General features: G+C 40.1%; 1 protein-coding gene across 4 annotated transcripts; it reads left to right on the forward strand.

Annotated features, from left to right (window-relative positions):
- Positions 1 to 352: 352 nt before the first annotated feature.
- On the forward strand, positions 353 to 27,316 carry CEP97 (centrosomal protein 97; the record flags this gene model as incomplete). 4 transcript variants are annotated; one of them, XM_084231558.1, is made up of 11 exons in its annotated part: positions 353 to 395; positions 4,217 to 4,359; positions 5,013 to 5,171; positions 12,239 to 12,340; positions 13,668 to 13,781; positions 15,524 to 15,690; positions 17,816 to 17,980; positions 18,559 to 18,692; positions 19,320 to 20,094; positions 22,394 to 22,469; positions 26,621 to 27,316. In XM_084231558.1, 11 exons carry the CDS (start codon positions 353 to 355, stop codon positions 27,314 to 27,316), a joined length of 2,574 nt encoding a protein of 857 aa, XP_084087684.1. The 4 variants fall into 4 exon arrangements, with proteins under 4 accessions (XP_084087684.1, XP_084087686.1, XP_084087685.1 ...); XM_084231560.1 differs by having other exon boundaries at positions 19,497 to 20,094; XM_084231559.1 differs by lacking the exon at positions 12,239 to 12,340.
- Between the last annotated feature and the right edge of the window lie 588 nt (positions 27,317 to 27,904).

Below are 27,904 nucleotides of genomic sequence, written 5' to 3' on the forward strand. Positions count from 1 at the left end.
GGGATAGCTCCCACACACTTCTGATAATGAGCACTAACATTCGGTTTGTATTAAGCAGCGACCTATATTAACCCAAATGGCAAAAGCGTCACATTTCGCTAACGCCTAGCAAAGGTCGTGAAATGATTATATAATAATACAGTTTACCGAGCCATCAAATAGTTGACTCGAGTTTCTGGGCTCACAGCCGGCTCAGATTCTAACTGGCTTTATACAATATTAGGCGTAGGCAGCCAATTGGGGCTTCTGGGTGCAGTGCATCCTGGGAGCTGTAGTTTCCGGCTCCCTTCCGTAGACTACAAGCTCTACTGAGTCGGGGAGGACGGTTGCTTGGTATTAGTAAGCGGAAGGTATGGCGGTGGCGCGCGTCGATGCGGCTTTACCTGCCGGAGAAGGTAAGGTGATCCCCACCCCGAGGCCCGAGGTTAACGCCATGGAGTTGAATTAAATAGTTACCTGGTGGGGGAAGAAACCTGGTTTTAGGGGTGCAGTTCTGTACCAATTCCTTTGATGCGAGGTTATGGGCGTCGCGGACGCGCGTTGCCCACCGGGAGTTGTAGTCCCTGGGTGCTACCCAGCTCTTAAGTACGGAGTCGAGGGCCGAGAGCGGGACTACAAGCCCCAGGGTCCTTTGTGCGGTCGGGTGCTCTGGCTCCCGCGCTCGCGCGCTCTGGAGGCTGCGGGGCGGTGGGTTTCCGACGGCGGTGACCTTTACTGTGTGTTTAGTTTTGACTTCTGGGTGCCCAAGTGAAATTTACAACATCTCTCTCTTCCGCTTAAAGCGTCCTCCTTGCCCGCTTGGTTTTTAGTTCATTCAGAAAACCCTTTCTCAAATACAGTTTCCTAGGCTGACGTTAAACCTTTTCTTGGACGTGTCCGGTGGTCGTGGGATGAGACGGGGATGACGCAGAGCCCACACTTCTCCACCTCTTGTTCAGCAGACGGAGTTCTGGGACCGGATTTGGTCTCTGCCCAGCGGAGCGCGGGTATTGGTGCTTCGGTGGCGGAAACCAACGGGCATTAAGACCAACTCCTTTGTTTTGGTTACAGCCCCTGGGTTCAGCAGCAGCCATCTGGGTCCAGAGCAGAGTGCTTAGATCTTGGGATCATTACCTGGCGCTGTTAACTTCTTGATCGTGAGGGTGGGGCTGGGAGAGAGCCATAGTTCTAAGAGGTCTGTCGACCCCTTAGAATTTGAGTGAAGTTTGTGCTTTTTCCCAGGACAGTGCACAGCTTTCATTAAATTCTCAGAGAATTCCTGATCCTTGTCACAATTCCCCCCCTCACCCCCCCCCCCGTCCGCGCTAAAAGCCGTAGACAATGGGAAAACCTTGAAATCCTCCAGGAGAGTAATATCCCATAATCTCTCCTACAGTAACCTTAATCTGGGTATAAGTTTGAAAGTGGCAGTTTCTCTGTTCCCGCCCCCTCTAGCTGCCTCACCTCCCCAGTCCACTAACGAACAATAGTAGTTAACATTAATTTACAAAGAACAGTTCTAATGAGGCTGGCTATGTTCTGAGTGCTTTTCTTACATTATCTCATTTTCTCTGTGAAACAGTATTACACGGCAGGTATTATTTTCATCCCCATTTTCCAGAGCACAAAAAAATCAATAACATACCCAAAATACCACAATGGATAATAGGCCCAGTGAACATTTAAATGTCTGGTATACTAAGGTGCTTTATTGAGTGTTGTGTTCCAGGAACTCTACTAAATGCTGTTCAGATGGTGTCTCTTCAATTTCAAATCAATTTGATTAATTAGGTATATTTTCCCATTTTGTAGCTATGGTAACTGCACTGAGTTTCAAAATGGTTTGGGCACTTAAGGATATACTGGTACATAGATTCTGTTGACTAAAAATTAACTGAAGATCAATCAAAATTAAGTAAGTTTATTAAAAAATCAAAAGTGAGGGCTTGAGCCCAGAAACATTCAGATAGCTTTGGGAATGCTGTCTTAATACTGGGTTTCTTTTTAATTTTTAAACGTTATGCTTTCTTATATTGTTACTAGTTTTGGGGCAACATATGATTTCTCCTCTCAGGTGCGGTCACTGTAGTTCTCCCACTACCACTAGCCCATAGTCCATCACTGTATTCCCTTGTGCTCTCTCTTTTTTTTTTTTTTTAAAGATTTGTTTATTTACTTTATACAAGAACCGGGGTACAGACCAGATGCGTGGGAGGGTGAGAGGATTCACCAGAGACAGAGCCGGGAACAGAACAGGCAGACTGATGAAATACACTGCTGAGGGGAGCAGCGGGTGAGACAGAAGAGGTCTGCCCCACCATGTGGGACCCTCGCTGGCAGGCCCGGATCAAACCAGCGCTGCAGAGGCTGCGGACAGCTTCACAGCATGGTGCTCAACCGATTGCCCCACCAGGGGAGTCCCTTTTATTTTCTTTTTAAAGATTTATTTTTTTTTAAATGATTTTGAACTAATTTTTTTTTTATAGAGGCATGTTTTTATTTTTATTTATTTGTTTGTTTGTTTTGTTTTTGTTTATACATGCACTGGGTACAGTCAGAAGTACGGGAGGGTGAGAGAATTCACCAGAGCCAGAGCGGGGAGCAGAGCAGGCAGAAGGACCGAAGTACACTGCTGAGGGGAGCAGCGGGCGGCAGGAAAGGTCTGCGCACCATGTGGGACCCTCCTCCGGTGGCCGGGGAGCAGCCCGGGATCGAACTGGCACCACAGAGGCCGCGGGCAGATTCGCAACCCAGCGCTCAACTGCTGCGCCACCGGGGAGGCCCTTAAAGATTTATTTTTATTTATACAAGAACTGGGGTACAGGCCAGATGCGTGGGAGGGTGAGAGGATTCACCAGAGACAGAGCAGGGAGCAGAACAGGCAGAAGACCAAAAACACTGCTAAGGGGAGCAGCGGGCGAGTCAGGAGAGGTCTGTGGTGCCATGTGGGAATCTCCCTGGCCAGCCTGGAATCGAACCCGCACTACAGAGGCTGTGAACAGCTTCACTGAGCTGCGCTCAACCTGCTGCACCACCGCAGAGGCCCATTCCCTTGTGCTCTTCACCCCCTCTCTCTTTTCACCCCTCCCTCATGGATGACTGATATATATGGTCAGCTTTCAGAGTTTGTCTTTGACCATTTGGGTTTTCTATATTCCACCGATAAATGAAACCTGCACTCCTGTCGTTATTGCAGCACTATTTACAATAGCTAAGATATGGAAGCAACCTAAATGGCCCCAAACAGATGAATAGATCAAGAAGATGTGATATATACACAATGGAATACTATTCAGCTATCAAAAAGATAAACTCACGCCATTTGCAGCAACATAGATAGAACTGGAAGGGATTATGCAAAGCGAAATAAGTAAGGAGAAAAAGAAAAATATAGCATGTTTTCACATATAGGTAGACTTTAGGGAAGATGAACAAAGGGTAAGAAAAAAGACAAAATTTGCAGCCAAACCAAGAGGTCTGAGGCATAAGTGGGGAAGAGAGAGGAAGAAGGATCAAAACAGGGGAGGAAAGAGCATCGATCAAGGGTGCTGTGGTTGTGGGAGAATTATGGGGACTACACCTGAGTGAGAAATCAAATATTGTACAAAAATGAACAATGATGTAAGAAAATAAAAAATAAGCATTTTTTTTAAATTTTGCATCACTAATCACAAAATATGGAATAATTGATATTTAAATGTGAAGAATTCCAAAGTACTGCATTTTAGAAATGAGTAGATTATCAAAAATCTAGTTGTCATTTGATATTTCTGGGGAATATGAATAATTTAATCTGGTCATTTAGAACCTGATTGCATTAGTTTTTTTTTTTTTTTTTAAAGATTTATTTAGACAAGATCTGGGGTACAGGCCAGATGTGCAGGAGGGTGAGAGGATTCACCAGGGACAGAGTGGGGAACAGAACAGGCAGAATGACTGAAATACACTGCTGAGAGGAGCAGCGGGCAACACAGGAGAGTCTGCCACGCCATTTGGGTTGCTCTGCGGCCAGAGGGGATGGAACTGGCACTGCAGAGGCTACGGACAGCTTCACAGCGCTGTGCTCAACTGCCTGCGCCACCAAGGAGGCCCATATTGCTTTAGTTTTTAAATCTTGTTATTTGTTACGGTTTTTACTGTTTTACTCTAAACGTATAAAGATTTTATGAGTATAATTTCATCCCCATGTTCAACTGTTGTATTTGTGTTTTCTAACAATTTTCTTTCTCGTTTCAAGGATCAGTGGTCAATTGGTCAGGGCAGGGACTACAGAAATTAAGTGCAAACTTACCCTGTGAAGTTGATATTCATACTTTGATTCTGGATAAAAATCAGATTATTAAATTGGAAAATCTTGAGAAATGCAGACGATTAATACAGGTAGGTATTACTATATGGGGAAATAGCTACATAGAACCAATTTATTTAAAACAAAATAAAACAATAAAATAACAAGAAGTAATTTTGTAGGACTGGCAAGCAGTAAATGTTCCAAGTTTTTACATGACAGTTGCTTCTTAAGATGAACGTATAAATGTTTCATTCAGAGTATTTTCTAAAAGAAAAAAGTTATTTAAAGTGAAAAAGATTTTTATTGGCAAAATAATATGTTAAGATTTTACCTCCTAATGGGGGTACCGCGTTCATGTATTTATTCATTCAACAAACATTTATTGTGGCCCTCTTGTGTGTCTTGGACTGTTTTAGAATTTGACAGATAATATGTGGACTGGACCCTGTTTTTTGTGGAGCTTATTGTCTCAAGTCATTGCTGTGTTAAAAGTGTTTTCTCTTTAGTAGTTGGTGTGGGTCTGATCACCCAGTTTTATATTTAGCATAGTTTGGGAATAGCAACAATAACAATATAGTAATAGTTACTCTGTAGTATATTTAGACAGCCTATAAGTACAAATTGGGTTTATGTATTTGGGAGCGTTTGACAATGTGTGCATATCTTTTTAACTTTACCTTAATGTGAAAGTAATATATTTATCTTTTGTTTCTAAGAATAATGATATGTCTACTTTCCACAGTTATCAGTGGCTAATAATCGGCTGGTACGGATGATGGGTGTTGCCAAACTTACCCAACTCCGGGTGTTAAATTTGCCTCACAATAGCATTGGCTATGTGGAAGGGCTAAAGGAGCTGGTACATTTGGAATGGCTGAATTTGGCAGGAAATAATATCAAGGTGAATAGTTTCTCTTTTTTTAGTAATTAAGTTTCCTTTTATTAATTTATAAAATTATTTACTATAGGAAAAAAAAAAACTTAGGCAGTATAGAAATAGAATAAAATGTGAAAGTATCCACTTTCATTCTCCAGGGGTAATTTCAATTGACATAAATTTAAAAAAAAATCTCATGTTGAAATATATGTGGTGCAGGGGTTAAAGACAGTGCTATCAAGCCATCGCCAGCCACTGCAGCAGAATTTAGTCCTTGGCCTGGTTAATCCTCTTACTCTCTGCACCCCAGTTCTTGTACACATAAATAAATCTTAAAAATATATATATGTGCGATAGAATATTCTTTTAAATGTGAAATATTATACTTAGAAAAGTAGATCAACTGTGGAATGAATAGTAGGAAGAAGATTATATCATACTGAATTCAACTTTGAGTATTTAATATTAAAAAGATTTATTTTATTTATTTACGCATACAAGAACTGTGGTGTAGGCCAGAGGTACAGGGAGTGAGAGGATCACCAGAGACAGTGGGGCCCAGAACAGGCAGATCTACTGAAATACACTGTTGAGGGGAACAGCGGTCAGACAACAGAGGTCTGCTGTGCTATGTGGGTTAGTTCCCTGGCAGGGCCTTGAACTCATGCTGAGTTGGCTGGTTACAGCATGATAATGCTAAGACTTTAACCCCTGTGCCACCAGGGAGGCCCTAAGTAAATATTTAATGGTATAGTGGAGAATATACTGTTTTAAAAGTCAGGAGATCAAATTCTTAGTCCTATTCCCACCACTTAATAGCTCTATAATTTGAGATAAGATAGTAAATACCTGTGTGCTGTCGTGTGTGTATGTGTGTGTGTGTGTTGTCTTTTGATATGCTAGGTGAGGGAACTGGAGTGATATGTATTGCTGACTTTTATTGAGCAATTTATACTGTATTATTCTAAGCACCTTAACGGTTTTAACTCATTCTCAATATTATGACAACCCAGGTGGGTATAATTATGTTTCCATTACATAGATGAAGGAAACTGAAGGATCGAGAAATTCAGTAACATACCTAAAGTTACACAGCCAGTATTTGGATCAAGGTTTTAGGGCTCCACTTAACTTGTAAAATTTGTGGCATACCAACTGTCAGTTGTCATCACTAAGGTTTTTTCAAGTTCTGAATATCTGGGGTGATATGAACCCCTTGGTAGCTGTAACGGCAGGAATGGACACAGGACAGGTTTTCTAGGATCCAGCAGACTCGGTAGAGGAGGAGTCAGAGTCCTCAGTGGTTTTCTGCAGGTCTTTTATTGGGATTTACCCAGTACACAGCAGGCAAGGGTGCTGGGGGGCTGGGAGGCCTGTAGCCTCCCAGCCCCCAGCAAGTCCTCACTATCTGGGCTCTCTGGCGTTCTCTGCTTTTTCGGCTTCTTGGCTTCTGCTGGCATCCCGGTGACGCCGCCATTAAAAGCCCAGTCTAGCCCAGGTGAATCCCATCTACCTATGCCCACACCCTACTCCAGGTGCCCGCATCAGGCATGCATTCAGGACCGCAAGGATTCATCATCTATCCTGATGGCGGGAGGGCAGAAAAGCTGACATTTTTCCTTACCCTACAGTCCACCCCCTCAGGGTTTTCTGCCATATAGTCTATATATATACAATTTTCTTAGCAAACATAAACAATGCAGCCATGGCCCACAAAAGCAAATACATCACAATATAACAACAAAATACAGCAGAACACAAATAAGTCCAGGCAGGGCCCCAACCTAGTGGCAAAAGACAATTATTGGTACCAGCAGATGAGCCACCAAATCTGCTGCTGAAGGCACTGATCATACTAGGGAGGGGAACCACTCAAGGCATCTACTGTAACACGCCAGGAGCCATCAGGCTTTCTGGCCTTCTCTGGCTGTAGTCTCGGCTACAAGCCACACACCGCATCCACCCCCAGGATGCACTCACTCTGGGATTGGCGATTCTATTCTGTTGGGGGTAATCGCCAACCCTCAGGGTTTCTGTCTGCAGTCACTCCAACAATTGGCCTTCATAGCCACCAATGCGACTCGCAGACCCCTGAACTCAGGCCAACCCACTGCACAAGCACATGGGTCGGGGATCCTTGGATACAAACTCTATATTCAGCTTGGGCTCCACCCCAAGCCACGTTCCCCACCCATCCCCCAAGGATGGGTTCCTCAGCTCCTCACCCTCACTCGACAATGAGCAGGCATCACCCACAGGTGATTTTACGAGACTCACTGGCCTTCCTCAGCTTACTTAGTGCTTAACAGCCCCTTAGGGCTTCCCAAACTTAGCACCAGTACCAGCTTTTGCCTTCTCAGTTGGCTTTTTTTCCTCTGCTTAGCTGCTGGGCATACACAGGCTGCTTTTGACCACCAAGGCCCATTGGCCACCCCCAGATTCTCTAAAAAAACATAACACCTGCCAAGGTCCTCCGCCTTCTGGCAGGATTGTTAGTCCAAATCCATCAGTCCAGGTCCATTAGGCCTCTCCCTGCCATCATCACCGGCGAGATCCGAATCATGACCCTCTCTTCCCGAGGATTCTTGCTGCCTCAGGGGTCGTTGGCTGGTTCTCTCGGGTGTCTTCTCCTCCAGCTGAGGTCTCGTCCCACAGCTCCTGGATGGTGTCCACCTTCTGTGCCGCCATAACGCTTCCACATCATCACAAGCATATAGTCTGTTACTCCTTAGTCCCTCCAGGTCTTCAGAGGGCTCCAATACCCGTCTGCATGGATCATCTTGCCGACTTACGCCAATTGTAAGGGCAGGAATAGACATAGGGCAGGTTTTCTAGGATCCAGCAGACCGGGTAAAGGAGGAATCAGAGTCCTCAGTGGTTTTTTGCAGGTCTTTTATTGGGATTTACCCAGTAAACAGCAGGCAAGGGTGCTGGGGGACCGGGAGGCTGGCAGGCCTCCCAGCCCCCAGCAAGTCCTCTATCTGGGCTCTCCGGCCTTCTCTGCTTCTTTCTCAGCTTCTGTTCGTTCTCGGCTTCTTGGCTTCTGCTGGCATCCCCATGACGCCGCCATTAAAAGCCCAGTCTAGCCCAGGTGAATCCCATCTACCTATGCCCACACCCTACTCCAGGTGCCCGCCATCAGGCATGCATTCAGGACCGCAAGGATCCATCATCTATCCTGATGGCGGGAGGGCAGAAAAGCCTGACATTTTTCCTTATCCTGCAGTAGCCTTCTACTTTTATTTTATTTTATTATTTTTTTTAAAATAAATTTTATTGTTATATTCCCCATACAATTGCAGCCCCCCCATTCTGACCCCAATCCCTCCCCTCCCACCCCCGCCCCCCTAAAAGTGTCTCTGGTTCATAGTTTTTTGTTGATTTTGATTTTCACTTTCTTATAGTTATTCATTTTCCTGGTCCCTTATTTAAGTTTTCTAGATTCCTGCTATGAGTGAGACCATCCGGTAGTTTTCTTTTTCTTTTTGGCTTATTTCGCTGAGCATGATCCCTTCCAGCGCCATCCATGTTGCTGCAAATTGCATGTGTTTATCTTTTTTGAATGCTGAGTAATATTCCATGGTATATATGTACCACATCTTCTTGATCCAGTCATCTATTTTTGGGCATTTGGGTTGTTTCCAAAGCTTAGCTATTGTAAACAGTGCTGCTATAAACATAGGGGTGCAGGTGTTCTTTGGAATTGATGTTTCTGTGTCCTTTGGGTAAATACCTAGGAGTGGAATTGCTGGATCATATGGAAGCTCTATGTTTAGTAGGTCCAGAAATCTCCACACAGCTTTCCACAGTGGTTGGACCAGTTTGCACTCCCACCAACAGTGCAGAAGAGTTCCTTTTTCTCCACACCCTCGCCAACATTTGTTGTTGCTAGTTTTTTTAATATGTGCCATTCTCACTGGTGTAAGATGGTATCTCATGGTAGTTTTGATTTGCATTTCCCTGATGACAAGTGATGTTGAACATTTTTTCATATGCCTGTTGGCCATTTGCATTTCCTCTTCAGAGAAGTTTCTTTTAAGCTCTTCTGCCCATTTTTTGACTGGATTATTTTCTTTGTTGTTGTTGAGTCTCATCAGCTCTTTGCAGATTTTTGTGATCAGTCCTTTATCATTAGTGTTGGGTGCAAAAATGTTCTCCCAGTTGGTGGGGTTTCTCTTTGTTTTTGTTATTGTCTCTTTTGCTGTGCAAAAGCTCTTTAATTTGATGTAGTCCCAGCTGTTTATCTTTGCCTTCACTATCACTGCTTTGGGTGATGTGTCTGTAAAGATGTCTTTGATGTGCAAATCACGTAGTGTTTCGCCTATATTTCCTTCTATATATTTTATGGTTTCAGGTCTTATGTCTAGTTCTTTAATCCATTTTGAGTTGATTTTTGTGTATGGTGTGAGGTGGTGGTCAAGCTTCATTCTTTTGCATGTAGCGACCCAGTTTTCCCAGCACCATTTATTGAACAAACTTTCTTTGCTCCAATGCATATTCTTTGCTCCTTTGTCAAAGATTAGTTGACCATAAATCTGTGGGTTTATTTCTGGATTTTCTATTCGATTCCATTGGTCTGTATGTCTGTTCTTGTTCCAATACCATGCAGTTTTGATGATTATGGCTTTGTAGTAGAGTTTGAAGTCTGGGAGTCTGATGCCTCCATTCCCTTCTTTTTTTTTCAGGAGAGCTTTGGCTATTCGGGGTTTTTTGTGATTCCATATGAATTTCATCAATAATTGTTCTATTTCTTTGAAGAATGACATTGAAATTTTGATTGGAATAGCATTGAATCTGTATATTGCTTTTGGAAGGATGGCCATTTTAATAATGTTTATTCTTCCAATCCATGAGCAGGGGATGTCTCTCCATTTCTTTGTGTCTTCTTCTATTTCTTTTTTTTTTTTTTTAAATAAATTTTATTGTTATATTCCCCATACAATTGCAGCCCCCCCATTCTGACCCCAATCCCTCCCCTCCCGCCCCCCTAAAAGTGTCTCTGGTTCATAGTTTTTTGTTGATTTTGATTTTCACTTTCTTATATTCATTTTCCTGGTCCCTTATTTAAGTTTTCTAGATTCCTGCTACGAGTGAGACCATCCGGTATTTTTCTTTTTCTTTTTGGCTTATTTCGCTGAGCATGATCCCTTCCAGCGCCATCCATGTTGCTGCAAATTGCATGTGTTTATCTTTTTTGAATGCTGAGTAATATTCCATGGTATATATGTACCACATCTTCTTGATCCAGTCATCTATTTTTGGGCATTTGGGTTGTTTCCAAAGCTTAGCTATTGTAAACAATGCTGCTATAAACATAGGGGTGCAGGTGTTCTTTGGAATTGATGTTTCTGTGTCCTTTGGGTAAATACCTAGGAGTGGAATTGCTGGATCATATGGAAGCTCTATGTTTAGTAGGTCCAGAAATCTCCACACAGCTTTCCACAGTGGTTGGACCAGTTTGCACTCCCACCAACAGTGCAGAAGAGTTCCTTTTTCTCCACACCCTCGCCAACATTTGTTGTTGCTAGTTTTTTTAATATGTGCCATTCTCACTGGTGTAAGATGGTATCTCATGGTAGTTTTGATTTGCATTTCCCTGATGACAAGTGATGTTGAACATTTTTTCATATGCCTGTTGGCCATTTGCATTTCCTCTTCAGAGAAGTTTCTTTTTAGCTCTTCTGCCCATTTTTTGACTGGATTATTTTCTTTGTTGTTGTTGAGTCTCATCAGCTCTTTGTAGATTTTTGTGATCAGTCCTTTATCATTAGTGTTGGGTGCAAAAATGATCTCCCAGTTGGTGGGGTTTCTCTTTGTTTTTGTTATTGTCTCTTTTGCTGTGCAAAAGCTCTTTAATTTGATGTAGTCCCAGCTGTTTATCTTTGCCTTCACTATCACTGCTTTGGGTGATGTGTCTGTAAAGATGTCTTTGATGTGCAAATCACGTAGTGTTTCGCCTATATTTCCTTCTATATATTTTATGGTTTCAGGTCTTATGTCTAGTTCTTTAATCCATTTTGAGTTGATTTTTGTGTATGGTGTGAGGTGGTGGTCAAGCTTCATTCTTTTGCATGTAGCGACCCAGTTTTCCCAGCACCATTTATTGAACAAACTTTCTTTGCTCCAATGCATATTCTTTGCTCCTTTGTCAAAGATTAGTTGACCATAAATCTGTGGGTTTATTTCTGGATTTTCTATTCGATTCCATTGGTCTGTATGTCTGTTCTTGTTCCAATACCATGCAGTTTTGATGATTATGGCTTTGTAGTAGAGTTTGAAGTCTGGGAGTCTGATGCCTCCATTCCCTTCTTTTTTTTTCAGGAGAGCTTTGGCTATTCGGGGTTTTTTGTGATTCCATATGAATTTCATCAATAATTGTTCTATTTCTTTGAAGAATGACATTGAAATTTTGATTGGAATAGCATTGAATCTGTATATTGCTTTTGGAAGGATGGCCATTTTAATAATGTTTATTCTTCCAATCCAGGAGCAGGGGATGTCTCTCCATTTCTTTGTGTCTTCTTCTATTTCTTTTAACAGTGTTTTATAGTTTTCTTTGTATAGGTCCTTTACCTCTTTTGTTAGATTTATTCCCAAATATTTGATTTTTTTTGTTTCAATAACAAAAGGGATGGTCTTTTTGATTTCTTCTTCTTCAGATTTATTGTTTGTGTATAGGAAGGCTACTGACTTTTGCGTGTTGATTTTGTATCCTGCCACTTTACTGAACTGATTGATGAGTTGAATTAGCTTTTCTGTGGAGTTTTTGGGGTTCTCTATGTATAATATCATATCGTCTGCAAATAGTGATAGTTTGACTTCTTCTTTTCCTATTTGGATTCCTTGGATGTCTTTCTCTTGTCTTATTGCCCTGAGTAGCCTTCTACTTTTAGAGGGATGATGAGGTAGAAGCTTGCTATGTAATAATTTACAAAATTCTGTTAGCACTGACTTCTTCTGCTAAACCCTGGTCCTTTGCTTCCAGTAAGAAGCAGAGGAAGCTGGAGACTCAACTCTGAGGAACTAGGGAAGAATTTCCTTGATTGATTTCATGTGCATAAAATAATGTGATTCCTTTTTTTTTGTGATAGGCCATGGAACAAATCAATAGCTGCACAGCTCTTCAGCACCTTGATTTATCAGATAATAATATACCCCAGATAGGTGATCTATCTAAATTAGTATCACTGAAGGTAAGCATGTTTTCTGATGATGTCATTTCTGAAATTTTATACTAAAATACCAAGAGAATATGATCTGACTGGCCTAAGATAGGCCTTCTGTATATGAAGAATAGATTATGTTCATTTTTCATGATAAAAATTAAATATGTGACTTTTGTTTGTTTTTAGATCTATAACTAATAAAATAGATCTGTAATTTATCTGCTTTGTCTCAAACTGGTCTTTGTAGTTAAAGTTAATTTTTATTTGCCATTCTCTGAACATGATGAAATTTCTGTCATATCCAGCCAGTCAGTGCTAGCAGTTTTAGTTATGTGGTATGCAACATGTTGTTGAGGTTGAGAGTAATCATTTCTAAACTATAGTCTGATTTTTGATGCTTAAGATTGCTGTTTTTTAGTGAGAGCTATTACCAAATTATCAAAATTAGCTTTGCTTTAATTAAAAAAAGTGTGTAGCATAGCACTTTTTATGGGAATGAATGTGTCAAATAAAGGTTGGAATCACAGCTTCAAAAAACATGTAGGCTTTATCTACACTTGCTTCATTGGATATTATTGGCATCAAATGAACTCATTAAGGCTTCGAAGCAGTAGATTAGCTCAATTTTCCTGATTTTTTTAGCAGAAATAATTTTTTTAGCAGAAATAATTTTTAACAATTGTTCTAAACATTTGATGTAGATAATACTGCCAAAAACATTTGGCTAGATAAAAGAATTTGGATGAACTAAGATGATTGAACTTTTTTTTTTCTCCTGAAATGAAGGGCATGATTGTCTTATCAGAATCCTGGGTGTTAGAATCTTTGGTTCATTCTTCAGTGTTGCTCACTTACTTTGAGTTAGCTTCCCATGCAAGTAGCACATTCTACCTTCCTAAGCCTTTAGTTACCAAGAGAATACACTTACAAATTATGGGTTGTGAGTTATCTCTCTTTCACTTTTTAAAAATTCGCTTTATACTGACTAGTTTTAATGAATGTTTTCCTTTTTTCTCACCCTCTATTTTGATGTTTTATTTTTATGTTTTTAATTTTTGATGTTTTAAAAAAAATTAACAAATATGATTTAAATTAGTCAAGTTTTAATAACTTAAATCTCACAACATGCTAATTATGATATCAAGCATGTATTCTTGGACGTCTCTAAAATTTCTTAATCTTAAAAAAAACTTAGATGTAAAAAGAGATACTTCATCCAGACCATCTATTATTAAGTCTTTGATTTGCCTGTGACAAGAAGTATAATAAATTACATACTATATCAGTCTTGTCAAAATAGAGCAACTTATTTGTAATCTTTTCATTTGTTTTTCATCCTGTTTTTACTTTCAAGACCCTGCTTTTACATGGAAACATCATCACCTCTCTTAGAATGGTACCTGCTTATCTACCCAGAAGTCTTGCTATACTTTCTTTGGCAGAAAATGAAATCCGGGACTTAAATGAGGTAATATAAGGGTTTTCTAGGAGATCCAGGAAGCTGAAAAGACCAGAGAGATGAAGGAGAAAGTTCTGAACTCACTTTTTTTTTTTTAATAAGGGTCGAATTTTTTTTTTTTTTTTGAGATTTATTTATTTATTTATACAAGCACTGGGTACAGTCAGAAGTGCGGGAGGGTGAGAGAATTCACCAGAGACAGAGCCGGGAACAGAGCAGGCTTAAGGACCAAAGTACACTGCTGAGGGGAGCAGCGGGCGGCAGGAGAGGTCTGCGCGCCATGTGGGACCCTCCTCTGGTGGCCGGGGAGCAGCCGGGGATTGAACCGGCGCTGCAGAGGCTGCGGGCAGCTTTGCAACCCAGCGCTCAACCACTGTGCCACCGGGGAGGCCCTGAACTCACTTTTATACTGTGAGCATCTCGGAAGAAACTGCCAGCAAGATGAAACACTTGGTTCTAGAAGATCATTTTTCTTTACACTTTTTCCTGATGTCAGTGGGTCATTAAGGCTTAATTTTCTTTGTAATGCTGCAGTTGCCAATCCACTGGGAAGGGATTAGTTATAGAGGGACAGCTACATTAAAGGGATTAATTTTTCTTTTTTAAAATACACTGTCTTCTGGACCTTTATTGCTCCCTCTATCCTACATCTCTACTTGGTTCTCTCCTTCATTCCTTCAAGTTTTTATTCAGTGTGACTTTGTCCATGGGGCCTTCCTTTCTATTGTATTTAAAAGTAAGACTGAAACATGGGCTTCCCTGGTGGCACAGGTTAAAGTCTCAGCACTATCACGCTGTCACCAGCCACTACAGTGTGAGTTCGATCCCCTGCCAAGGAACTAACTCAGATGGCTCAGCAGACTTGTCCTGTCTCGCCTGCTGCTCCCCTCAGCAGTGTATTTTAGTAGATCCACCTGTTCTGCTCCCCACTCTGTCTCTGGTGAATCCTCTTACCCCCCTCACCTCTGACCTTCATCCCAGTTATTGCATAAATAAATAAAAATAAATCTTTTTTTTTTAAAGATTTATTTATTTATGCATACAAGAGCTGGGGTACAGGCCAGAGATGCAGGGGGTGAGAGGCTTCACCGGAGACAGAGTGGGGAACAGAACAGGTAGACTGACTGAAATATACTGCTGAGGGGAGCAGCAGGTGAGACAGGAGGGGTCTGCTATGCCATGTGGCTTGCTCCCTGGCCGGCTGGGATTGAACTCGTGCTGCAGAGGCTGTGGATTGCTTCATAGTGTGGTGCTTAACCCCTTGCACCACCAGGGAGGCCCCTAAAAATAAACCTTAAAAAAATATAAAGTAAGCCTGAACCATCCTGGCCTTACCTGACACCTTCTATCCTCCTCCTCTGCTTTCTTTCTCCATAGTACCCATCATCATCTTACATACTTGTTTCTTAATTTTTTTTAATGAGTGTTGCCATATATATTCAAGGACTTTAGAATAAAAAAGGGTTAATAAAGCACACAATTTCTTTCCCTGGCTGCTGTTAGGTTTTCAAAATACACTTCTCTGCTAAGAAATAGTGCTGAAACTTCCTAAGGGGCTTAGTGCAGCAAGGACAGATGGCCATATTGTTGGAATTTTGGAAGTCGGTGGATAATGTGAGTGTTACTTACTGCGTCCCAGAACAAGAGAGAAATTGTTATATTTTTAACTACCAAAGATGTGTAATCAGTGGAAGACCTGTGTTTGACACTGAATAGCCTATTTCATTCAACAAAAATGTCCTTTGTTTCAGATATCTTTTTTGGCATCCTTAACTGAATTGGAACAATTGTCAATCATGAACAATCCTTGTGTGATGGCAACGCCTTCCATTCCAGGGTTTGACTATCGGCCGTACATCGTCAGCTGGTGCTTAAACCTCAGAGTTCTGGATGGATATGTGATTTCTCAAAAGGAAAGGTGAATAAGATCTCTTTAACATCACAGCTATCATGGAAGTTACTGAGAAGATCACTTCTAGCTTATAGGTTATTAATAAGCCAACTCTCTTAAAATGCATTTTGAGATTAAGATCATTAGTACAGTCATACACAAGATTGTGTGTTGGTTATTTAGGATTTTCTGTCCTTTCTAAAGATCTACAATTTTCATCTTTGGAAGGCACAAATGGTCAGATAGGCAGAGATAAGATTTAATGTAAAGAGATATATGGAAGAGGGCCTCCCTGGTGGTGCAAGGGGTTAAGCACCTCACTATGATGCAATCCGCAGCCTCTGTTGCATGAGTTTGATCCTTGGCTGGCCAGGGAGCAACTCACATGGCAAAGCAGATCTCTCCTGTCTCGCCCGCTGCTCCCCTCAGCAGTGTACTTCGGTCAAACTGTCTGTTCTGTTCCCCACTCTTTCTCTGGTAAATCCTCTCACCCCCCGCATCTCTGGCCTGTACCCCAGCTCTTATATGCATAAATAAATAAATTAAAAAAAAAAAAAGACATGGAAGAGAGAGAAGACTTGTTCAGGAGAAACAAAAAAAAAAAGCTTAAGCTTTTCACCTGCCACACATTATCTGTGGCCTTGGCAAGTTACTTAGCCTCTGTGAGCCTTAGTTTTCTTTTCTAGTTTTCAAGGGTGCTGTGAGGATTACGGACAGTGTATACTGCATGGGATAAGTCTTATAGTTGGTGCTAAAGTAAGCAGAATATTAGTATAAAGAGTGCCTGTCAATCCATCATTCAACTTCAGTGATTATCAATCCATGACTAACCTTGTTCATCTGTATCTTTACTCCCCTTTCTTCTATATTATTTTGAAGCAAAACTCAGCTTACCTACCATTTAATCAATGAATATTTCAGCATATATCCTAAACGATAGACTCTTAAAGAAATAACTGCAATAATATTATACATCTCAAAAAAAATAACAATTCCTTAACACCAGATATTAGTTCCATGCTATAATGCAATTGGTAAATGTATCTCTTACATTTCCTTCTTGTTCTTTTTTATTGTCTTGCAACATCAGTTTGTTATTATTACTCCCTGGGTTTCTGGTGCTGATTGGGTGGTTCTTACTCAGAGTCTCATGTGCTTGCAGCTGGATTACAGATGGGGCTGGAGTCCTTTGAAGGCTCCATTTGGCTAGGTGTCTAAGATGACACTCTTAGATCACCTAGTCTGTAAGAGCCTCCGCTTTTGTATTTTCTTTGCTTTTCTTTTTTTTCTCTTTTTTTGGCTTTTGAAGAAATCAAGTGATTCATTCTATTCATTTTCCCACTGTGTTTATTTTGCTGGTTACATTCCATTGTCCTTTGACATGCTACTGTCTCTTTCGTATTACCTGTAAGTTAGTAGCTGGATGTGAAGGTTTGGTCAAGATGCAGACTTTTGGGAAGGCAGCTGCTTTGTAGGTTCAGTTGAGAGGCATAAAATAGCTGGGTGTCTTTTGTGTCATTAGTAGCCATTAATGATCAATGCTTAAATCTGTTATGTCATTGAGAATTGTAGAATGAAATATTAATTCTGTCATTCAGTTTTTATTAGCTAGAATACTTTTTTTTTTTTAATGAACTATCTATTTGGTTACCAATTGGTATAGTTTGCATAGGAAAGACCTAATTAATTATATTTAGTTCTTATCCTTTACTTAGCAGCTTTTTTAAAATAATGAATTAAGATTATCATTCATTAGTATCCTCCATCTGTAACTAACTTTTTTTCAAGTTATCATTATAAACAAATGGATTTAAACACAATTGATGTATTTGGAAATTTCAGAATGAATAGAAATTGACAGAATGGAGGGAATACTCACTGCTTCTTTGAAAATAATTTTAAAATATTTGGAACCATTAGTGAAGTTCTATGAAAATGTGTGCTCCTAAGCAGAAAAGAAAAGACTTAAAATATTATTTGAATAAGGGGAGTGAATCAAGGATAAAGTTTTAGAAATCTGAGTGAATTTTATTTATGAAAAATATCCAGTGCTGTTATAAAGGTAAAGTAAGAAGGAAGATCACTGTTGCTCAAAAATGTAGCTTCTCTACCCTAGTGTCATTTTCTCTTCTTTATGTCTCCCCAATTCCAGCTTGAAAGCTGAATGGCTCTATAGTCAAGGTAAGGGGAGAGCATATCGCCCTGGACAGCACATCCAGCTTGTCCAGTATCTGGCTACAGTCTGTCCTCTCACTTCTACACTGGGTCTTCAAACTGCAGAGGATGCCAAACTGGAGAAGATTCTGAGCAAACAAAGGTAAGCTCATTTATGTGTAGCAGCTGATAAAATCACAAATGAAAATGCCTGTCTTTGTTGTGGGTTAGTACTTGTAACCCACAATTCTGGGCCGTTGGGCCCCTTATTACTGCAGCAGTCCTGCAGGGGAGCTGAGTCACAAAGTGCAGGTCAGCTTGCTTCACAGAAGCTGCTCTGCTAAGCATGTTTTGAGATGGAGAGTCAAGCTGTTTGGGGAAGTAGGATTTTTTAAAAATGTATTTGTCCTTCTAATGTAAGTGTTTCATATGGGTTTTAAAATATTAATATTAGGGAATATGGCCAGAAGCATTTAGTTGTCATTTCTTTTATCAGAGACCTTTTTTTTTTTTGACCTTCTTTTTGAATGTTTGTACATGTGTATATGCATGTGAGAGTATCTGTCTCTGCAGTTTAAAAGTAAGTTTTTTCTCCTTTTATATCCAGTGGTTTCAAATGAGCCTTTGTAATTTCGTCATCTACTTTGAAAACATGTAAATTTCTAACTTTTTGACAGTGTTAAACCTTGTTTGTTTTTTTTTGGTTTGTGTTAAATCACATTAGTTGTTACTGATTTTTAGGTTTCACCAGAGGCAGTTAATGAACCAAAGCCAAAATGAAGAGTTGTCTTCCCTTGTTCCTACTGAAACAAGGGCATCCCTTGTACCCGAGCATTCAAGCCCTGTTCAAGATTGCCAGATAGTCCAGGAAAATGGTATGAAATTAATTGATCTCTGACCCTTTTTCTCCAAGTCATTTCATATGTTAAGTATCCTAAAACAGAAGAAAAGAACATATTTTTATAATTTTTATTAAGTAATCATTTGAGTCTTATGTTACATATATGTTTATACATATATATACTATAAATATGTATGTTTACATGTGTGTATGTGTGTTTATGGGTATATTACTGTTTCTATTTTTAAAAAACATTCAGAGGACTACTCTCTTTTATATTGACCTGATATTTTGATTATTCTAATGACATTGTAAGAATTCATTTTCTTAAAGATATTTGGTTTGATGTTTTAGTCATGTTGAAGAAAATTACTGTAGTCATTTTATTATATTTCAGGGATTAGCTTTCATTAAAAAGATGTAATTTAAAAAATACTTCTTTACTCCCAAGAAAAAAAAGGTAAATATATGAGGTTATGAGTGTATTAATAGACTAGATAGGGGACTCCTTTCACAATATATATTTATATGAAATCACCACAATTTATACTTTAAATACCTTAAATATTATATATAAATTATGCCTCAATAAGCCTGATATTAAATAAAAACAAACTGTTATGTACTTAGTGGTTTAAATGGCACTCTGTTGATTTTCTAGAACCTGTCATTCAAGTCAATTCTTGGGTTGGGATAAGCAGTAGTGATGATCAGTTATATGCTGTTAAGAATAACTTTCCAGCCTCTGTGCACACTACAAGATATTCTCGCAATGACCTGCACTTGGAAGATATTCAGACAGATGAAGACAAGTTGAACTGCAGTCTTCTTTCTTCAGAGTCTACTTTTATGCCAGTTGCATCAGGACTCTCTCCAGTTTCACCTACAGTCGAGCTGAGGTTACAAGGTATTAACTTGTGTCTAGAAGATGATGGCATTGTAGATGAATCTGTGAAAGGGTTGCGAAACCAGGACATGGATAAGAAAGAGGAAAAGCCTTTCTGGGCTGCAAATGAGAATTCTGTTCAAATGATGAAAAATGCAGTCACTACTGAGGTAGATGAAAAAGAGAAACTGTTACCATGTCCTGACCCAACAGTCAGCAGTGCTATCTTGAAAGATGACACCCAAAATCTTGCATCTTTTCCTGAGTCAATTGGACACAATGTCTTCTGTACACAGATAGACAGTGAAGAAACTGTGTTTCAAACAGCTTCAGAGAAACTTCCCTGCAGGGCTTTAACCCAGAGATCTGTTGCTCTGGGAAAAGATAAAGTTGCCCTGCAGGAATTGAATGAAGCTGCCACCAAGCTTCAGGCCTGTTGGCGGGGCTTTTATGCCAGGAACTACAACACTCAAGCCAAAGATGTGCGTTATGAAATCCGTCTGCGTAGAATGCAAGAACACATCGTCTGCCTGACTGATGAAATAAGAAGGTGGGTCAGAAGTCTTGTTTAGTTGCTGTTTAATTGGTTTGGGGGTGGTCAAATCCAGGAGAGACCTGGCACAAGCTTCTGTTTGTCCTCTCCTAGGAAGTTGTATAGACAGGGTTTGATTTTCCTACATCCTATGTGCCAACACATATGAAGTATTATATGAAGGCCTCACTTAATGTTACCTGTACGTTCTTGGAAACTGTGACTTTAAATGAAACAGTCTGATGAATGTATAGTAAAGCAGGTCCTCCTTACTTCGAATTTGGTTGGGATTGCTTTTTTCTCATCAACATTATCATTATATGTTAATGTTATTTGAGGACCTGCTATATTACTAACCAGGGAAGCTCACTTAATCCTTGACAGGGTTTTATTGGGTGGTCAGTAATGTAGTCCTTGAATTGCTGTGTGACTGACCTTAACTTTTCAGACCTTAGCTCCTACTGCGGTCATACTGATGCTTTGTGACCCAGGGCTCCATTTAACAAAATAGGTATTCACCAGAAAACACATCATTAGCATAACTCTCTGATATGGCCCAAGGCCCCAATGATACAAAATACTCTTTTTCAGGTGTGATATTTCAAGTATTTGAAGGTTATTTCTTAAGAGTTAGTCAACGCCAGTCCTAACTTTGGAGTAACCCAATCCTGCTGAGTTAAGGCTTTACTGCCCAACAAGTTTCCTAAGAGTAGCTTCAATTGTTTAGTAAGATGAAGATAGCTTGAAATGGGTTATATAATGAGTGAAAGGTGAAGAGTAAGTGCAGCCAGCATTCTTGGTAAGCATTGCTATGAGGAAGAGAAGGGAGTAGTTGCTGGAGGACAATCTGGAATTAGGAAGATTTTGTAATGGAAACTATAGATATGTTTATGTGTTGATGGAAATGGTTCAATAAAGAGGAAATAACTGATGGTGCAGAGAAAGAAAGAAATACAGAATTGAAGTCCTTGAGAAGATGAGAGAAGGGAGGCAGTACACACATAGAGCTAGTGGCCTGAGGTAGAAGCAGTGGCCTATAAGGTTGTCATTTTGATGGTGGGGATGGGGAAGTTCTGACTAATGGATGTTCCTCCTTACTCAATAATGTATAAGACACGATCAACACTTGAAAACGAGGAGAAAACACAGGAAGTTTAGGGAGAAAGGTCTCAAGTATTCATTTGAAAAGTAAACTTATAAAGGGGATGGAGGATGGCTGACCAGTGTGAAGAAAAGCATAAAGTGCAAAATGACAGGTCAAGTTGTGTGATTGTTGTCATCATTTTTCAACTGTCTGTTCTGATTCAGCCATGATTAATTTGGTTCAGCTAGGAATGGTTTGTTTCCAGGTAGATATGGTAGAAGGAGAGAAAGAAGGGCAAGGGAGCAGAAGATATTTGGGAGGAAATATTCATAACGGTACATTTGGGGGTATATGTAGGAGTTTGCTTATTCCAGTTCCCAGATGACACAGGAGAAGGGCTTGGTAGCTGGACAAATTGGAGGGAGACTTAACTCAGAAGTTCAGAACATAATGGTGGTGACAGCTGAGGAGAAATTCAGGAACTTTCCTGAACAATTCAGGAACTTTAGATTTGTTATTCATGTATGTATGAAAAGGGCATCAGTGAGCCCAGAGTAAAACTTTAATCAATAAGGGGAAACAGGATGAGGAGGTGTTGATGATAGCAAAAGTTTTGCCAGGGACCATGCCAACCAGGAGTGAAGTTTGATGGGATTAGTTCCATTAGTCTCTTAGAAGAGGGTGTTTTAAGCTGTGATCCTAGTCCTTAACTGTTTCTGGAGAGACTGAGTAAACACATCTTTCTGTCGCTGCCCCTTTGGTGTATTTGGTTAGGAAATTGAGGCCAGAGAGTCACTGGAAATACTTTGTAGAACCAGTATAATCTGAATTTCAGTCATATTTTGTTTAGCTTCAATGTTGAGTCAAAGTTTCATCCTAGACATTCTAAAAGTTAAAAAGCATGTATTTTGGTTTTTTTTTTTTAAGATTTATTTATTTTTATAAGAGCTGGGGTACAGGCCAAAGGTGTGGGAGGGTGAGAGGGTTCACCAGAGACAGAGCGGGAAGCAGAACAGGCAGACGGACTGAAAACATTGCTGAGGGGAGCAGCGGGCAAGATAGGAGAGGTCTGCCGCACCATGTGGGTGTCTCTCTGGCTGGCCGGGAATCGAACCCGCACTGCAGAGGCTGCGGACAGCTTCACAGCGAGGCCCTATATTTATTAGTTGTAACAAGAAGTGCAAATCAAAGCACCCTGCCTTTGTCTCAGTAATGGATTTTGAATTATTATAGGTTAAAAAAAGAAAGAGATGAAGAACGGATTAAAAAGCTTGTACAAGAAGAGGCTGTCAAATTCCTCTGGAACCAGGTAAACCCCTCCTGCTACTTAGATTTATTGAGATAAAGTTAGGCATATTAAGTACTGTTTCTCAAGGTTAAGGATGTGATTTTTGTTGATTGCGTCTCACTGCATTTGGACAGTGATTTTTTTTTTTAATGATGACTTTGACTTTTTTTTTTTTTTTAAAGATTTATTTATTTATTTGTATAAGCACTGGGTACAGTCAGAAGCGCGGGAGGGTGAGAGAATTCACCAGAGCCAGAGCGGGGAGCAGAGCAGCAGAAGGACCAAAGTACACTGCTGAGGGGAACAGCGGGTGGCTGGAGAGGTTTGCGCACCATGTGGCACCCTCCTCTGATGGCCGGGAAGCAGCCGGGGATCGAACCGGCGCCGCAGAGGCTGCGGGCAGCTTCGCAACCCAGTGCTCAACCTCTGCACCACTGGGGAGGCCCCGGACAGTGAATTTTGTTATATTAACCTGAAGAAAAAGATTTTTTTATTTTGACATGAAAGAATTATGAACATGTATTTCCAGATATATCTATCCAAAAGGGCAGGTTTATTATAAAAAGGGAAAGTAAATAAAGGATTCTTGCAAAGATGTAAGTAGGCAGAAAGAACTACCACCAAAAGGGATAGATTTGATAAAAGAGACGCCTGCACACACACAGGCTGGTAGTGTTGGGAGGAGACCGTTTCTACTGCTTTGCAAAAGGACAAGGTTGGTGAAAAGAGACAGCTGCATAGCCACAGACGGGCAGGAGAACTGCATCTTGATAGATTACAAATTGCACTGATAAAGTGTTCTTCTCTTTTCCTTGGAAATATTTTTACAAAACAATGTGACATAATAGATTTTTTAAAACAGAAATCTTTTAATAGTATGAACTGACATGGAGAGATCTCAAAATGCCATTATTAAAAAAAATTGGGGGCCTCCCCGGTAGCGCAGCGGTTCAGCACTGGGTTGCGAGGCTGCCCGCGGCCTCTGCAGCGCCGGTTTGATCCCCGGCTGCTCCCCGGCCACCGGAGGAGGATCCCGCATGGCGCGCAGACCTCTCCTGCTGCCCGCTGCTCCCCTCAGCAGTGTACTTCGATCTCTCTGCCTGCTCTGCTCCCCGCTCTGGCTCTGGTGAATTCTCTCACCCTCCCGCACTTCTGGCTGTACCCAGTGCATGTATAAATAAATAAATAAATAAATAAATACATAAATAAATAAATAAATAAGTAAGTAAATGAATCTTCAAAAAAAAAAAAAAATTGGGAGCACCTGTCTAAGGTGGTAGAGGCAGTATCCTCTTGGGCCTGAATGGGGTTAGGCATTTCTGATTCCCCAGCTGCACCTCTGCTGCTGCTGCTGCCGCTGCTCTGCTGCTAGCTTCTGCACCTGCCCACTGAAGGAGGCTCTTCCCTTGGGTAGCGATGAGGGATGACTGAGGTATGAAGGCCACAGTTTTCCTTTAGATATGAGTTGCACAATTGAGAATATACTTGCTGACACCAGAACTCTTGTGGAAATATTGACAGATAACGACCAGGCAGCAGTCTGATCGAACAAACCATAGCTTACCACAAGCAGGTAGAATCCATGAGCAGTATCAGAAAGAAATTCAAGAACTTAATGAAGTTATAAGACATTGACCACGCTCCACATTAGTTATGGGACTCCAGCAACAAAATAGACAAATCAGAACTACAACAGTGGAACAAAGAATTACATACATGCCTAGAACACCAATCTGCCTTGGAACTAATAATGAGCAAATTATTATTATTATTATTTTTAAGTTCTGACTTAGAACTTTATTTTTAATAATGAGCAAATTGGGCTTCCCCGATGGCGCAGCAGTTGAGCGCTGGGTTGCAAAGCTGCCCGCAGCCTCTGTGGCGCCGGTTCGATCCCCGGCTGCTCCCCGGCCACCAGAGGAGGGTCCCACATGGCGCGCAGACCTCTCCTGCCACCCGCTGCTCCCCTCAGCAGTGTACTTCGGTCCTTCTGCCTGCTCTGCTCCCTGCTCTGGCTCTGGTGAATTCTCTCACCCTCCCGCGCTTCTGACTGTACCCAGTGCATGTGTAAACAAAACAAACAAACAAATAAATAAATAGATAAAACATGCCTCTATAAAAAAAATGAGCAAATTATTTTGATTGTTAATGGCTAGCAAAAAAGATGCTCTTCTGTCTATTGAAGATAGAAGGGGAGCACTCCAAGGAACTGCAAACACATGTAGATCAGATAAGTGAAATGGCAGTAGTGTTTAGGAAAGCCATTGAAATTGACAAGCAGCAGGGCTGCATATTTCAACTTGAGCAAGAAAACAAAGGCTTGAAAGACCTCCTTCAAATAACTTGAGAATCATTTTTGAATCTTAGGAAAGATGATTTGAGGGAAACTATGTCTTTATCAGCATTAGTGATCAGTAGTGATCTGAGTCAGGAAGAGTTGGAGAGCATCCTACAGGCTCTGAATGTCACTGGGACTGTCCTAACCAAGGAATGAACGAGCAGAAAATGCTGTCTCAGGCTACCCTTTGTTTTGTTTTCTATATTAGGTATAGTGTCTATTTTTTTTTAAACATTCATTTATTTATACAAGAACTGGGGTACAGGCCAGAGGCACGGGATGGTGAGAGAATTCACCAGAGACAGAGCTGGGAGCAGAACAGGCAGACGGGCTGAAGACACTGCTGGGGGGAACAGCAGCGAGTCAGGAGGGGTCTGCTGCACCACGTGGGTATCTCCCTGGCCGGCCGGGGATCAAACTTGAGCTGCAGAGGCTGCAGACAGCTTCATAGCACAGTGGTCAACCTACTGCCCCACCGGGGAGGCCCTAGGTATAGTGTCTATTAATTTATTTTAGATATATATAAAAAATTATCACAACAGAAAATTGAGTATATAATTTGTTAAATAACTGTTACATTATTTTGTAATTTTAATGTGTACTTTGATATATTGTGAAATTCAAAACTGCTTTTCACTTCAGAATTTTTCTAAAGTAATTAGGGTTGATGAGACTAAATGAAAGGCACAAACATGAAATAGATTTCTAATTTGGAGGCCTTAGTTGATATTTTATAAATAAATGACCAACTTATTTTTTAACTTTTCTTATATCGCAGCTTTGGTTTTTGGGAAAGTTTCCCTTTGTTTGATGGCACATTCATTCACGTAATTTTTATCCCAAGTCAGAATTAAAGAAAATAACTTACACAGTTGAGATTAAATGTGAGGCAGGTCATTTAGGCAGCTTTATTATTGAACATTACTTGATAAATAATTATTTTTATAAACAAATAATTCTTGGTCTTCTTGTTCTGATATAATTTTAAGAACTTGGTGTTTAAAGACTGTTATATAACAGTTTTTTATTCCATTCTTTTTTTTTTTAGTAGAACATTAAATTTGTGTCAGATAATTCAAACTGCATAGGAGCCTATTTTATCAATAAAGATGAGTGGTTTTAAAAAAAAAAAACAACAAAACAGATTGCTAAAATTAGGGTTGCACTTCATGGTAAAAGCTATCCAGACCTGCTTGGTTTTTTAGCAGTCCCTGTGTCTTTGAAAATACATGATGAAAGGTCTAAGATGATATACATATTAGATAACTATCAGTGATTAACTTGGAGGGTGGTCAAAGGGAAACTAAAAAAATTCTCTATATTGATTTCTTGTTGCAGATATTACAGTAAAAATTGGAGATTTTATATTTTGAAAATATAAAGTTCTTATTATCTAGAACTTAGGATATTTTGAGTTTTGTATACTGTGTTGTTAGATAATATTTAAAAACTCTTCTCCCAAATAAATATCTAAAAGGAGACATTTTAGAGAATCCAATTAGTATTGCTAAGTTCTAATCTCTTATTCTGTAGGTCTCAGTATGGTATTAAGCTGGAGCTTTATTGTACTTTTCATTGTTTTTTTTATAGAAGCAAGTGGATTGTTTTACCCCATTCCTATGCTCCTTGTGCGGTCATTTTGTTAGCAAGGACATATATTACATGGGCCAGCCTGGTTGAGCCTGGGAATGCTAAAGGGAGTCAGGTCATTTCTAACTATAGTTTTACCATGTGTCACTCACCAATGTCATGAATGTTGGAAAAAACCCTTATTGGACAATCGTAAAATAGGCATGATTTCTTTTGTAACCAAACTGTATCCTTTGGTTTATAGGTAAGATCTTTACAAGCTTGGCAGCAGGCGGTGGATCAGCGTCTCAGTTCTTGGCATACTAATAGTCCTATATCAAGTACTCTGGAACCATCTAAACTTCCATTGTTCACCCAAAGTCAGGAACCCTCTTCTAATCAAAATTCTGATTGGTTCATTGCTCCTGATGAAACTCCTCAAGAGAAATCCTTACCTGAATTTCCAGACTCTGGTTTTCATTCCTCCCTAACAGAACAAGTTCATGGTTTGCAGGATTCTTTGGATTTTGAAAAAAGTTCTACAGAAGGCAGTGAAAGTTCCATAATGGGGAATTCCATTGACACAGTCAGATATGGCAAAGAGTCAGATTTAGGGGATGTTAGTGAAGAGCATGATGAATGGAGTAAGGAAAACTCAAACAATGAGCAGGAAAATAGTCTGCTTGAACAATATTTAACTTCAGTTCAACAGCTAGAAGATGCTGATGAGAGGACAAATTTCGATGAAGGGACAGGAGAAAAACTTTGCATAGCTCATTCCCCTGAAAAGTTAGATGCCTTGTCTGATAATGCCTCTGTAGATGATGCTCATGGCCTCTCTCCTTTGCAAGCTGAAATCAGCCAGACACCAGAGAACTGTGAATTAAATGCAGACGATCAAAAGCAGCAGTCTGAATGTGATTCTACATTTCAGGTGTTACATGTTGGTATTACTGTGTAGCGTAACTGGTTGCTTGGGAAGCAGAAGTCCCTTAATTTTTCCTTAATAATTTCAGTTGCATTTTGAAGGGGAATATTCCTCCCAATTCTGTTACTATTTATATAGAATTTGTATTCTTGTCTGATATTTTCTGTATACCAGATACAGAGCTGCATCTTTATTTTGATTTTATTACCTTTTGCTTAGCAGTAATGCATCAAATATTTATACTGAAAGCTAGATGCACTTTCTTTCTTAACAACCAGATTGCATCAACAGTGTTGCTGTTCTGAAGTAATTTTCCTTCAGAAGTAAGCTAGAATATCTTAAAGAAGATGGAAGAATTACCTTAAAGATATAAGTACTTAGATTTTGATTCTTCTGTGAGGAAATTAATTTTGTAGTAAGGAATACAATTTGTTAAATTGAATATAAGTGGCAAGTAAGGGAAGAGTGAACTATTAAAATTTGCCAGCTTCCTTGCAGTAAAAACATGATTTTTAAGCATTTTTCCTCCCTTAGACTGAGGGAAAACCTTCTTATAGCAAAAATAGAGGGAAAGGTAAGATTATAGACTTTTTCAGTGGGAATAATTGAGTTGTCTCATGG

Source organism: Talpa europaea (assembly GCF_964194135.1).
Source record: "Talpa europaea genome assembly, chromosome: 4".
Classification (NCBI taxonomy): Eukaryota; Metazoa; Chordata; class Mammalia; order Eulipotyphla; family Talpidae; genus Talpa; species Talpa europaea.